The following is a 14264-nucleotide window of genomic DNA, read 5'->3' as shown; positions in this document are numbered from 1 at the left end:
AAAGATGTGTGTGGTGCCATCCTGTAGCTTCCTCCAGCAGCGGGGCTGGCAGGGAGCGAGGCAAAGGTGTGTGTGGTGCCATCCTGTAGAGCCAGGCTTCTTGGGGATGGTGTCCTTCGTTTTGAAAATGTTTCCTTCCCATGGGGAGGGGGCAGCCAGAATGCCCACTCTTTAATGCACCGGTGCCAGTGGCCCACAGGGACACGGTGTCCCCTCCCCGCGAACCACCCCTGTGCCGCAGCTGCCCTTCCCAGACGCATCCGTCATGAGTGGCTCTCGTCGCGTTGTGGCTGGTTGAGTTGAGTGCTCAGCGCTGGGCACCCTCTGAGAACACACCCGGGTTCTAGGAAAGGGGTTTGGCAGAAGGACGAGGGACTCCGGGCCCGGCTGAGCTGCTGTGGAAGGGGAGAGTGGGTCTTGGTGCTCCATCCCAAACCTGCTGCAGCCATGGGTGAGGTCACCCGGAACGGCAGGACAAGTTCCGCTCCGTTCTCTCGGAGATGACTTGTCCCTCAGCACATCCTCCATGCACCTGTTGCACGTGGCCTAAGGGCCTTTATGCAAAGTGGACTTGGTCTCCTGGGGGGTGCCCTGGAATCTGCCTTCTGCGCCGCTCAGGGTTCTTCGTGGCCAGGGTGCCTGGGGCTCTGACTGCCATCTGCCGGCCACGGGGCTGGTGGAGGGACCCTGTCCCGGGAACCACAGGTGCCAACAAAACCTTTCATTGCTCGCAGGTCTCCTCTGAGCCTCCGGCCTCCATAAGACCCAAAACAGATGACACCTCTTCCCAGTCCCCCGCGCCTTCCGAAAAGGACAAGCCGTCCAGCTGGCTGCGGACCTTGGCCGGCTCTTCCAATAAGGTGCTGTGGGTCCTGTCGGGGTCCTTGGGGTGGTGTGTGGTGGGTACTGGGCCTTCTCCTTGGGCAGACTCAGCGGCTAGCAGCTCCACCTGCCCCCTACTGCGGGCTGGCACCCAGCGCAGCCTCAGGGACGTGAAGTGGCTTGTTTTTCTCCTGGTCACTCACACAGGCGACTCTTTCTCGACAGAGCCTGGGCTGTGTTCACCCTCGCCAGCGCCTCTCTGCTTTCCGACCCTGGTCCCCCGCAGTGTCAGCGAGTGAGAAAGAGCTCTCCCCACACCTCCCGGCCCTCATCCGAGACAGGTGAGTGGGCGCCGTTCACAGGTGTTTCTGATCACGGGGGAGGCCCCACGAGGGCTGTGCATGCGAACGTGCCCATGTTTCTGCAGGCTGGGTGCCCAGACCTGCCGCCTTTTGGTCAGGGCAGTCTCGGTGTTGGTTCCTTTTGCTGGCATCAGGGTGAGCACACCTAGAGCGTTCCCTGTGTTCTGGGTGGAGTCGTGGGTGGAGCCCTGTCTGTTGGGCGCAGCTTCTTGATGTGTTGGTCGGCCTGTGTCTGGCCTTCGCGAGAGACCTGGCAAGCAGAAAACGCTTACGGGTTCTTAGGAACTGAAAGCTTGACTTTAAGATTTGGAGCTGGGGAAGTCTTTCCTCTTTAACACCTTCAGAGGGGGGTGCGCGCCAGGATGGGTCAGGGTGGTGCTTGGGGACAGAGGCACCTTCCCGACACCCGCCTGCCCCTCCAGCTTCTACTCCTACAAGAGCTTTGAGACAGCCGTGGCCCCCAACGTGGCCCTCGCACCGCCGGCCCAGCAGAAGGTTGTGAGCAGCCCTCCGTGTGCCGCCGCCGTCTCCCGGGCCCCCGAGCCTCTTGCCACCTGCACCCAGCCTCGGAAGCGGAAGCTGACTGTGGACACCCCAGGAGCCCCAGAGACGCTGGCGCCCGTGGCTGCCCCAGAGGAGGACAAGGACTCGGAGGCCGAGGTGGAAGTTGAAAGCAGGGAGGAATGTACGTGTGAGTCGCTTTCTGTGCCTACTCCCTGTGGGCTGTGGGCGGTGGGGGCTGGTCGTCCGGGGGTGCGTTGGCGGCCCCACGTTTCGCAGGTTCCTCCGGGAGCGGCACGTCTCCCTGGTGTGGAGCTGCCGGGCACTTCCGTGACTTCGTTTTTGTCTCTGCTTCCTCCTCAGTCACCTCCTCCTTGTCCTCGCTCTCTTCCCCGTCCTTTACCTCATCCAGCTCCGCCAAGGACCTGGGCTCCCCGGGTGCGCGTGCCCTGCCCTCGGCTGTCCCTGATGCCGCGGCCCCCGCCGACGCCCACAGTGGGCTGGAGGCGGAGCTGGAGCACCTGCGGCAGGCACTGGAGGGCGGCCTGGACACCAAGGAAGCCAAAGAGAAGTTCCTGCATGAGGTGGTCAAGATGCGTGTGAAGCAGGAGGAGAAGCTCAGCGCAGCCCTGCAGGCCAAGCGCAGCCTCCACCAGGTGAGCAGGGCGAGTGGTGCTAGGAGGTCCAGGGCGCGGGCAGTGAGCACAGCCTGCACCAGGTGAACGGGCACAGGTGGTGCCTCCTCCCTTCCCTGGCTGCCCCATGCGCTCCTCTCTGCCTCCACCTCAGTGGGCCTGCCTGGGAGCTTGGGGGTCCGTCTCCCAAAAGCTGCAGCTCTGGGTATGGTGAGCCCCTCAGTGTCCCCAAGCCGATGGACATCCCAGGAGGCCACTACATTTGGCTTGACCACAGCTTTCCCCATCAGGATCACACACCCTGCGTGGTGGCCCCACTAAGGAAGTAGCCATGTTCCTCTGGTATAAGGAAGGCTGGGCTATTTTTAGTGGCAGAAATTGTTGGGAGCAGCTGCAGGAGACAGTTCCTTGCTCTGTGTGCTCCAGGAGTGGGTGTTCACGCGCTTCGCCAGCAAGACCTGGCGTCTGCAACACACAGGTGTCAGGGGTGTGCTTCTAACGCCTGGTGTTCCAGAAGGCGGCTCCTGCCAGGCCTCCCGAGTAGGAAGGAGAGGGCTCGGCCCGCACAGACACACACACCCCCACCTGCACACGCTGCTTCTCTGGGCTCTGCCTCATGGTTCTCACGCTGCAGCTCCGGTCTTGCGCCTCCTTTTACGTTGTTTAGGTTTCTTTCTGACATGACTGAGGGAGGTGCGGTTCACAGGCAGAGCTGCCTGGGGAGAGAGGTGTGCAGGCGGCCTGGCGTTCACCCGGCCCCGGCCTCGCTAAATTCACACCTCGGCGGCGTCTGGCAGCTTCCGCGGCGTGGGCTTTAGCACAACACAACCCCGTCGGCCCTCAGAGCTGCAGGGTTGCCGACGTGCCCCCCTGCGCGTGCCAGTCCCTCGCCCCAGCACGTCCCCCGCCACTGTTGTCCTTGATTCTGGTTGGAGGTGTGATTTCCCACATACATATTCATGTGGTGTGTTTGCAGCGTGGGGTGTGAGTCACACGGATATTTTAATGGGGAGGTGGGGGGGCTTGCGGAGGCGCCCGGCGGATGGACGTCTCCATCTGGCTGCGTGGGGAGACCCGGGGCCCTCAGATGGTGCAATGTCTGAGGCTGCCCTCCTCACATTGATGGGAGCCAGGGCCTACTTGGCTGGCTGCCCCCAAGGGGAACGTGGCCCTAGATATCGGGGGAGGCCCCGCCACAGCCTCAAGTGTGACTGACTCAGGCTCCCAGGTTTAGCACAGCCGCCGCAGGCCTGGCAGAAACTCAGGATGTAGGTCTGAAAAGCCTTTGTGGGGTTGGGGGCACCACATGGGTTGGGCTGATGGCGCGCTGGGGGCGGGGCTCGAGGGCACATTGTCAGATAGATGACCCCACGGGGTGGGCTGAGGGCTGCTGGCCATGGTGAGGGGGGTGCTGGGGCCGGCTGGGCAGTGACCCTGAGCCGCCTCCGGCCCCCAGGAGCTGGAGTTCCTACGCGTGGCCAAGAAGGAGAAGCTGCGGGAGGCCACGGAGGCCAAGCGTAACCTGCGGAAGGAGATCGAGCGTCTCCGCGCCGAGAACGAGAAGAAGATGAAAGAGGCCAACGAGTCACGGCTGCGCCTGAAGCGGGAGCTGGAGCAGGCGCGGCAGGCCCGGGTGTGCGACAAGGGCTGCGAGGCAGGCCGCCTGCGCGCCAAGTACTCGGCCCAGGTATGCGGGCGGGGAGACTGAGGCACGCAGCACGGTGGGCGTGGAGCCCAGACCGCGTGGGGCCGCCGTGGGCCCGGGTGGCCAGTCCTGCCCAGCCGGAAAGGCCTTGGAGCAGAATCCAGGCCCGGGACCACGTTCAGTGCGTGCCCCCCTGACGGGCACAGGGTGGGTGGTTGCTGGGCCCTGCGTCTGGTCAGCCTGTGTCCTGGCTGGTGGAGGAGGGGCCGGCACGCGGCATGGGGGAGGCACAGGAGCAGTGCAGGAGCCTCCGGTGGGGGAAGCAGCGTCGGGCCGGGGCAGGGCAGCTAGCAGGCACTGCTAACCACTCAGCCCCCTTTCAGATCGAAGACCTGCAGGTGAAGCTGCAGCACGCGGAGGCGGACCGGGAGCAGCTGCGGGCCGACCTGCTGCGGGAGCGCGAGGCCCGGGAGCACCTGGAGAAGGTGGTGAAGGAGCTGCAGGAGCAGCTGTGGCCGCGGGCCCGCCCCGAGGCTGCGGGCAGCGAGGGCGCTGCGGAGCTGGAGCCCTAGATTCCGTGCCTGCCGCCGCAGCGCCGCCGACAACGCGGGTGCAGGGGGGCGCGGCTGGGCGGTGCAGCTCTGCCCGGCTCCGCCCCTGCAGCCACACAGCACAACGTCTTACTGTGCCTATTACCAAGCGAGTGTTTGTAACCATGTAGTTTTGGAATCCACTGCAAAATTTTCTACTGGCCAAGTTCAAGTGAGCAAGCCGTGTCCCCCAACTACAGCTGGAGACCGGGCCAGCTCGGCGGCCTGCTGGTCCTCTGCTTGCTGGAACATTCTAACATTTACACTTTTGTTATAAGCTATTTAAAACCAGTAAGGAGACTTGAAATTCAGAAAATCAACACATTTTTAAGTGACTAACTTTTAAAAGCCCCAACACATGACGCCATCTGAAGACCCGCAACGGAGTGGGGGTGGCGGCCGCCCCACCCTCCCCACCCGGGGAAGCCATCAGAGCTCATCTGCCCGCGGCTGCGTGAGGACAGCAGGGGTTTTTCTTCAGAGTCTATTTTTTCAGCGACAAGGACCCAGGTCTTCCTGCTGCTGCCAGGGAGAGCAGGGACAGTGCCGCGTGCGAGATGAGCTCGAACACTGCCCGCCTTACTGCCGCCCACCCCGCCCGCCACGCCGCCGTCGATGCCAGCGCTGTCCCCACGGGTACCGGGAAGTGCAGAGCCGCACAGGAGCTGCCCCAGAGCTGAGGGGACGGTCTTCGGCTCCTCTGCACCCCGTGATTCTGCCCACGCTCCTCCACCACGAGGCACTGACCTGCGTCCGGTGGTGACCGTGGCTGGCGGTCACACCCTCAGCCCCTCTGGGCGCACGTGCCACCTGACCGGGCGACCCTTTTCAGTTCGGCAAACATCGCTCCCTTCATTTTGGGACTGAGGCTGCAGCATTGGAACAAAACAGCATTATTTCAATTTTTCTTTCTTTTTTTTTTGTTCGTTCATTTAAACGTATATTTAGAACTGCACTTTGTCAACCTTCCCTTCTCTTTCTATTCCCCAGTGAACTGAGGTTTTTACCGATTTATAGAGCAGTCAAATCCGAAGTGCTCGAGTGCTTAGAAACCCCCTCTGGTGCTTGGTTGAACAAGGGAATCACAAGAAAATGAAAATGCAAAAACTGAACTTCGGGGGTCGTTCTGTGCCTTCCAGCATCTTGTACAGCAAATCCTGACTCGTGTCTTTTTACCCCCAAGATATCTGTCTTCAGTAGCGACTGAATCTGCCACTCTCAGAATAAGTTCCTTGCATTTATTCCAAATAATCTTGTTTACTCTCACCTGTTTATGCAAATTGTATAAGGTTTCTTATGCCCAAGCTTGATAAATGATTTCCCAGTAGACAAGAGGCGGCTACCTATCCTACAGTTACGGTATTTATTTACATAAGAAGATCTTACAGGAGTTCTTTGCTTGAATCCGTTCTAACACCCGCGGCAGCTGCACGCGCTCATGGAAGGTGGAGGTTACTCGCCCAGGTACAGACGACCTCGGGGCAGTGACGAGCAAAGACCAGAGACTGCTGAGTCCTCGCGTCTGGGTGGCAGAATTGCCTGCGAGGTTTTGCCCTTGGTTTACTGAGGGGGGTCTTGGTTGCTGCTGAAGCCCCCCACCCCTTCTAAAGTGCAATGCAAAAGGGACATCATGTATATGCAGCGTTTGTTTGGAATTTTCTTTGCTTTTGTTTTCTTTGCGGTTGTTCTGTGTGCATGGATTCCACACCTCTGCCGTAGGTAGATCCGTCAGCGGGCATTATTACCGTGTCTTGTAAAGGGTCGGTTTTGTTATGCAACACGCAGAATGCTGTTTTTAGCCTTGTTTTACCAGAGTTGTTTTTTTTTTCAGTTATTTCTTCAAGGGAAACTAAATGATTTAGTTGGAGCAAAGCTTTAAGTGTGTTGGCTTCTGTGTGGCTGTCCTGTGTCACCAGGTCAAAGATCACAGTGAGGTAGAGGCCCTGTGCCATCCCCGGGGCCGCCAGGCTTGCTCCGTTTGCTTTGAGTTTTTAGACCCCAGAGGGAGATGAACTTTTCCAAGCTGTGTCTGGGCCAGAGCCTCTCCTTGCCCTTGCTCCATCCCGACGGTCACCGTTGGGTCCGCGCCTCCACCGCCCCATCTTGCCCCAAACGGAAAGCGCTGTATCTGCAGTGGCAACCCTTCCCCACTTCGGCTGTGGGAGGGTCCAGCCAGTGTCACCTGGGCCCACCCTTTCCTGCAGCTGCCAGGCCCGTGCGGTCAGTGGGACCCGGACGTGGGCAGGCCCTCCCTGCGCCAGCCACTGGAGCTCGGGACCCTCCCAGGCAGTTCCTGCAGCTCTTGCCTTGGCTCACCAGGGTTGTTTCCACTGTCAGGGGCCTGAGGGGGCAGCTGTGGCTGCTCTGGACTGAGGAGTCCCAGGCCCCGAGGGGTGCACGCCTGGCTCCCCTTGGCACAGGTGCAAGTCAGTTTCTTTTCAGCAGAAGGGGGAAGAGGTGTCCGCTGTGTGGGCTGCTGACTCCTCTGTGTGTGAGGCCCTTCATCTAAGTGATTGTGTATTCAGTTTAATTCTCATTATATTTCTATACTGAAAGAAGATTTTTAACGAAGGGAAAAACAACAGCAATAACATTCATATCTCTGGAGCAGCTAACTCATACACGTAATGTCTGCTTTTCGTACAGAACTAGCCAATGTAAAAACAGTTCACCTGTAAATACTTTTTCCTTTTTCACCGTTGTATTATACATGTATATGCTGGGTCCTTTTTCAGAAACTCTTTTCTTACCTGAGAGTTGTCTTGTTTTCTGGGCTGTTTTTAACTGAGGAAAAAAAAAAATGCTTTCCTGCCAGGGGGCGGGGGAGACGGAGAAACCCGTGTGCGTTTCCCATGTGACCCCCTCGTCCCTGTGGGTCCGAGCCCTGGCCCCCCCACCCCTTCCTCCCTGTGGGTCCGAGCCCCGGCCCCCCCACCCCTTCCTCCCTGTGGGTTCGAGCTCCGGCCCCCCCCACCCCGCCCTCAGCCCACCAGGGTCCAGGGAGACATTTGTTCTCGCTTTAAGTCAGGAGTCACAGATGACTTTTTTTTTTTTCAATTAAGGAAAAAGCTCCATCTCTACCTTTAACATCACCCAGACCCCCTCCCCTCCCCCGTCCGTGCCCCACGCTGCTGCTAACGACAGTATGATGCTTACTCTGCTACTCGGAAACTATTTTTATGTAATTAATGTATGCTTTCTTGTTTATAAATGCCTGATTTAAAAAGAAAAGAAAGAGCTTGGCATATTTATCTATTTTGCTGTGTACCTGTTAGTCCTTCCCCGACCCCGAAACAGATGACATTGTACAATAAAGGACTTTGAGAGGACCGCGGGACAGCCGTGCGTGCACCCACCACAGCCCCTCCCCAGACCGGCCACACACGGGCGGCTGGTACCCCCTCGCTTTCAGGCCATCGTGGGTGGGGGCGCTGTCACAGGTCAGATTGTGGGCCTCGGAGTCTCCGTCGACCCCAAGGGCACATGGGGCCCAGGTGGCCGCCCTGGCACAACGGCCCTCTCACCTAGTCCCCGTCCTCTCTGAGCTGGGCAAGGCCACGGTTTCCTCTGCGATTCAGGGAGCTTGCAGTCCCTCCTTGTAGCACTGGATGTGGCTGGAGCCCTGGCTTGAGGCCACCGCGGCCTTGGCCGGGCTGGGAGGAAGCCCCACAGAGTGCAGTGCCAGGACAGAAGACGGGATGGGGCCTTCCCGGCTGGGTCTCCACGGGGGCCTGAGGCCGCACCTGCGGTTGGCCAAGGTCCAGCTCCCACACGGACAGACCTGTCCCCAAGGGGTGGATCGCCAGCTCCCTGAAGAGCTCCTGAGTTACTTGCGGGGGAGAGGGGAGGTGGTATCAGAACCCTGGACCCCAGCGAGCTGCCCTGAGGGAGACACAGAGGTCCCTTCTCCCGACCTGACCTCACAGGGGGGCCATCCCAGACCCCTGTTCTGGGGAGTGGAGGTGCCATGCCGCACGCCAATTTCATGGAGGCACAGCCCCAGGTGGGCTCCCTGGGGTGCCAGGCCACCACCTCCCTAGGCTTACTTAGGCCGCCACATCCAGCATCTCCAGCCCATCCAGGCCCTCACAGGTCATCTAGGCTGTGGTCCAAGAAAGGCATGGGCTGGTAGGGGCTCCTGCCGGCTCCTCTCCCCAGCCTCCCTGCACAATTCCCAGGTCCCCATCTCTTCTCTCCACCCCTCGGGAAGTGCCAAGCTTGGGGCTAGAGCAGACCTGGCCCCTCCCCTCACTGCCACATAGGGGCTTCCTTCTTCCCTGCCCAGGGCCCCAAAGGGCTCATAGAGCCCCCACGGAGGGGGTACAGGGCGGCCTCTAGACCACACAGGCCCACCCCAGCCTCAAAACACCCACTCCACGTGGGCCTGGCTTCCCCATCCAGGCTAGGCCCCTGGGTGTTGCAGGCAGTGGGCCGAGGGGAACATGGGCCACAGCAGGAGTGAGTGTGGACTGGTCCTGGGCACTTGCATGTTCTGGGGGGCAGAGGATGGGCGGCTCCAGAGTGCCGCTGGCAGGACCCTGAGACTGAGTCAGTTGTGAGCACCAGCCTGGGGTCCAGTGCAGTGGGGAGGAGGTGGGGAAGGGGTGGGCAGATGTCCCGGGTGGGCCTCGCAGGCCATCCCTGTGGCCACGTGGGCACTCTGTCTCAGAAATGAGCACCGCAGGGCTTGATGACGGCCCTCCCGGAGCCTCAAAGGCACTGCCACGCGGGGGCAGGGGGGGCGGTGCTCTGGGCTCAGTTGTTCCCCAAGCTGCCCCAGGCTTCTCTTTGGTGTTTACCTTTGTGTATAAACTTAGAGCTTTAAAAGGCTCTGGCCACCTGCTGAGCCAGGCCAGCCGTCACCCAGGGTCAGAACCCTCTTCCCAAAGCTGTTCCGAAGGGGTCCGGGGTCTCCTGAGCACTGGGGGAGAGGAGGCCTGGGTGGGAGAAGCTCCCTGCCTCCGTGCCAGGGGAGGGCAGAGGTGAGGGGAGAGAGATGGCCCTCCCCACCCTACCTCTGCATCCTCAGGCTCAGGACTCCCAGCATTCACACCTGCCTGGGCCTCTGCAGGGACCACGGGTTAGCCCTCCAGCCTCAGCTCCCTGGAAGGGCAGCTTCCAGTACCCCTGTTCCTGGCAGTGCCTGTTTCCAAGCCCCCAAGAGCTGGGGTCTGGGGAAGATGAGCTCAGGGAAGGGGATGGGAGCTCCCCCGCCTCCCTAGTTTCTGCCCCACCCGTTTCATTTCTGCCTCAGTCACCAACAGCTGTCCTTAGGCCACCCTTGGGTCTCAGCTGTGCTGGTCTCCCCCTTCTCCTGGAGCCACAGTCCTGCCAGCCTTCACCCACCACCCTGTGGTCAAGGGGGCTGACAGTGGCTGAGGAACCTGGCCTTGTCTGGGGAGGCAGCGGCCGGCGCCTTGTCTGGGGAGGCAGCGGCCGGCACCTCCTCGGTGGGGAGTGGAGACTGCTGACCAGTTACTGCAGCCACTGGTTCAGCCCAGCGTGTCCGGCCCCAGCGCCTAAGCCTGGGCGGGGACCTGGCTCCTCCCTCACCTCACCCCCAACCCGCCCTCCTGCCCCAGCGCAATGCTCCGAGGGCATGGCGAAGGACCCCCAAGCTGGACGCCCCCTCATGGCTGCATGAGGGGCTCTACCCATTGCCCCAGCCCACAGGCCCAGACCCCGACCCCATCCTGGCCCAGGTCTGGCCACCCCCACGCCCCAGCACCTGCTCTGACTCCCCCCACTTCCTTCTGGCCAGGAAGAGGCAGCCCCCACCCACTCTGTTCTTGCAGCCTCTGCACAGCTGCTGGTCCTGCTCCAGGCGACCCGGCCTCGGACCCCATGGAGCCATGGAGCCTCCCCTGCAAGGAGGTGCGGAGCCCACAGGGACACCCCCAGGCCAGGGCCGTCTGCCCCCCGGAAAGGATGGGGTCGTGACCCTGATGTGTTGGCCCCGGGGGGTTCCCGACCCTCCCCACAGAAACTGCCCTGTCCACCCCACCCACAGCGGACCCTGGGGAAGGGGTGAGGACAGAACATTTGGGGACTGGATGCCCGCCCAGCCCTGCCACCCCCCGGTCTCAGTGACGCACATGGCCATCTGTGCCTGGCCTGTGCCAGGTGGGTGGGGGCCTCAATGGCTGGGGCACCCAGCCCTGAAGCAGGTGGCCCCGCTGCGGGTGAGGACCGGCAGGGGCAGCCTGGCCAGCCTGGCTTGTCTTTGCAGTGTCCTGTGCTGGGCCAGGTGTCCGGCCGGGCTGGAACGGATCTTTCTCTCCTATGGCCGGGCCTGGCAGCTCTTACTGGCAAGAAGTGCAGCCCAGGCTCGGCCTCCATGGCTTCTGCTGCAAAGGAGGCCTGTTCCAGAAACTTCCAGGGACAGGGAACCGTGGGGAGGTGGGGAGGTGGGGGCTGGAGGCAGGGGCTCCCTGGGTCAGCCCAGGCAGCAGTGTCTCCCAGTCTCCTGCCCCTCCCCGCAGCTGTCCCAAGGACACTCTTAGGTATAGGGGCGCCAAGTGCCCAGGCCCTGTGGAGATACAACTGGCTGGCTTGGAAGGGTGGGCTCCTGGCTGCCCAGCTCAGCCCAGAAACCAGGATGGGGTGCCCTCCAGACCTAGAACCAGAGCCCAGGGATGTGGAGGGTCGAAGGCCATCTAGAGGCCTTGGTGGGGGCCGAGCAGGCCACCAGCCCTGCACCCTGGAGGGTCCCGTGTACCGTGGCCAGTGCCAGCTGCTGCCCCCCTGGCCTGGCCCTGCCAGATTCTCCCTGACAGCCCTGCCCCCTCTCTGCTGTTGGAACCTTCTGGCCCTTCCTGCAAGGTGGGCCTAGCCAGGCTGGGGTCTTGGTGGACGGCAATCAGGAACCAGGGACAGATGATGGAGCTCTGCGTGTCCTCCCTCATGGAGATGCCCCCAGCTGGGTGAAATGCCTGGTCGGTGCTATGCCCAGGTTAGGCCAGGCCACCAGTCCCAGATGGACACCGCCCCGTGCCCTGCTGTGTCCACCCTGGGGCAGGAGCTGCGCAAGGTGCTGTGTGCCCTGTGGTCCAGCCCCACTCTACCCTACCCCTGGTGGGGCCTGGACCCGAGGGACGTGCTGCCCACACCCCAGCTTCCTGTTTCTAAGGAAAAACAGTCCTAGGAAAAAGGCTGTAGCGTCGTCGGAGGAGCTGCCCTCGCCAGGGCCTGGGGGGATTGTGGGTGGGGAGGCTGTCCCATTCCATGATCCCAGGGATGCGAGGAGGGCGGTGGCTGGTGTGGCCGGCACTGGGTCAGGTTTAGGCCGGGGTCTCTCGGGTCTCGGTGTTGGCCCCTCCGTGTTTAGAATCCCCCCCAGGCCAAACCAAGGCGGCCTCCAGGGTCACTCCTGCACAGGACAGTGGCCGGAACTCTGAAATGACCACCGACCTGCACTGGCCGCTGAGGGTCTGACAGACCAAGGCTCTGGGTCCCCTACCCCGTCCTGCACCCCGTGCGCGGAGTCTGCGGGGTCACTGGTGCGCAGGACAGAAAACCCGCAGTGGGGCCCCGGCCTGTCCCCGGCCCTGGCGCTGTCCTGGCATCCGGGGAAATCCTGTTTCTGGCTCCAGGCCAGGGCCTGCCCCTCACCCTGGAGAGGCCCCGTCGGAGGCCGGCCTCACGGGGGAAGGGCGGTGGCGGAGGAACTACCCAGGAATTTCAGCGCCGGCTCCGAAACCTTCCCAATCCCTCTCCTTCGCCCGGGCCGGAAGCCGCGCTGGGGGGGTGGGGAGGGGTGCACGTCCCGGGCCCCGCGCCGCCTCCTCAGGGCCGGGGCGGCCTCCCCGACGCGCGTTCCGTTCCCAGTCCGGGGGCACTGGGGGCCCCGAGTCAGGCGGAGCGCGCCGGGCCCCAGTTCCCCACGCGGAGGGGCAGCCCCGCAGCCTCAGTTTCCCCCCCGCCCCCGCCGCCTCTTCCGCTACCCCACCCTCCCTGCCGTCCGGGGCGGCGCCCCCCAGCTTTGCGGCCAGCGCCTCGGATTCCGGCGGGGTGGGGCGGGGGCTTCCGGCCTGGGGACGGCTGGTCCGAGCAGCAGGCCCGGGCTGGGGGGCGGGACGGGAGGCCCTGGGAGCTTCCTGCAGCGTCGGGGGCGGCTCCCGAGGTGGGAATTCCCCCAGAAGCGGCGGGCTAAGTGCGGGGGTCTCAGAGGCTGCGGCTCCTCCCGTCGGTGGGCGCGGCCGCCCCCAGAGGCCGCTGCGGGAGGCAGGGCGGCGGCAGGAAACGCCCCCTCCGTTCCCCCTTCCCCCCTGTACCCCGCTTCCCCCGCTCGTCCCCCCTTCCCCACCCCAGGCCCCGCGGAGGCTGCGCGCGTTTCACGGGTTTCACCGCCCCCGGCATGGTGGGGGCGGGCGGCGGGGGATTGGGGGTGGGGGTGGGGGTTGGGGGGGTGGGGGTGGGGTTTGGGGTTGGGGGTGGGGGTGGGGTTTGGGGTTGGGGGGGCGGGGTTTGGCGTGGCGGGGGTGCGGTGCGACCCCCAGCGGTGGAAGCGGGAAATGCAGCTCGGCAGAGCTCGGGGTGGGGGGTCCCTGCCAACCCTGCCCTCCCGGAAGGTCCCAGCCTGGCGGGTTTGGGTGCTTTTCTCTCTGGGGCGCGGCCTCCCTGTTCTGCTCAGTTGGGGGTCCGTTCCCGGGAAGAACCACCCCCACCCCCATCCCGGCCCGCAGGCCCCAGCCGCCAAGTCGTTGCTGGGGAAGTGGGCGCAGGCCGCCCTCTCTCCGTGAGCCCACTCGCCACAACCCGCAGGGACCTGGGGGACTTGGTGGATCCAACCACAGGAGACCATGAGACACAGACGGCCTCGCCGAGACCTGCCCCTTAGAGCTGTTCCTCCTCCTCACCTTCCCCCTGGCTCCCTGCAGGCCTGGCCTCCTATCCCCCTCAGGCCATCAGCCCAGGGACCCCCAGCCCAGGCACCCCACCCATGCTCTGAGCTGTGGGCCTGAAACCCGCCCTCCTGGCAGGGAGCCTGGCTGCACCCCAGGCCGCTTCTGCTTGGAGCTCCGTGGAAGGAAATGCCCTCAGGTTCCCAGGCACTGAGCCTCCCCTCCCGCTAACCCCATCAGGGGTACAGCAGCCCCGTGGCGCTCAGCCTGCCTCTCTCTGCCTGGGCAGGACCGTGGAGCCCACGCGTGTCCTCTCTCCTGTCCCCAGATGGAAGCCGGCAGGTGGGGCCCTAGCAGGGGACATGCTTGACGTGTTGGTGGATGAGGACCCGGTGGGGTCAGGTCTGGGACAGCGGGACAGGGTCTCCAGGAGTGGGCCTGGCTGGGGATAGGTGAGAGAACGGCTGCTGGTTCCCTGAGGCCACTGGGGAGCCAAAGTGTTTCCAGGGAGCAGCCACTGGGCTGGGCAGCTGGGAGCAGGGGCAGAGAGAGCTGGGGCTGAGTCCTGGCCTCCCCCTGGGGACTCCTGGGCTGTAAGGCAGGGGTGGGCAGGGCCTGGACCCTTGTTGGGGGCCCCTCCCTCAGGAGCCAAGGAGGCTGGGGGGCTGGTGTGGGCAGCTACCTCTGTTCCCCACGGGTCCTCAGGAAGGCAGCCCCACAGACTGAGGAGGCCCCGCTGGCCCCGGAGCTGTGTTCAGAGCCCCCACAGCCTGGCTCCTGGCTCAGGTTGCTGTGGGCGGGAGGTGGAAGTCCTAGGAGAAGGAGTGTCCAGCATTTTCACGAGTGCCACCGCCAGAGGCCAAGTT

General features: G+C 63.2%; 1 protein-coding gene across 2 annotated transcripts in view; it reads left to right on the top strand.

Moving 5' to 3' along the window:
• The window catches only part of SKI (SKI proto-oncogene), a 78988-nt gene extending 71198 nt beyond the window's left edge, over nucleotides 1-7790 (top strand). The window contains exons 2-7 of one of the 2 annotated variants that reach the window (XM_024255049.3): nucleotides 735-860; nucleotides 1048-1163; nucleotides 1607-1869; nucleotides 2049-2341; nucleotides 3777-4007; nucleotides 4349-7790. In XM_024255049.3, the coding sequence (XP_024110817.1) occupies nucleotides 735-860; nucleotides 1048-1163; nucleotides 1607-1869; nucleotides 2049-2341; nucleotides 3777-4007; nucleotides 4349-4537 (1218 nt within the window). In that variant the 3' untranslated portion in view covers nucleotides 4538-7790. Of the gene's footprint in view, nucleotides 1-734; nucleotides 861-1047; nucleotides 1164-1606; nucleotides 1876-2048; nucleotides 2342-3776; nucleotides 4008-4348 lie in introns of both variants that reach the window. The other variant, XM_024255043.3, reaches the window with a different exon arrangement.
• Nucleotides 7791-14264: the final 6474 nt, after the last annotated feature.

The sequence above is a fragment of the Pongo abelii genome, chromosome 1 (genome assembly GCF_028885655.2).
Source record: "Pongo abelii isolate AG06213 chromosome 1, NHGRI_mPonAbe1-v2.0_pri, whole genome shotgun sequence".
Lineage (NCBI taxonomy): Eukaryota > Metazoa > Chordata > Mammalia > Primates > Hominidae > Pongo > Pongo abelii.
Note: the sequence above shows the minus strand (reverse complement) of the source record. Positions and strands in the feature narration are given on the sequence as shown.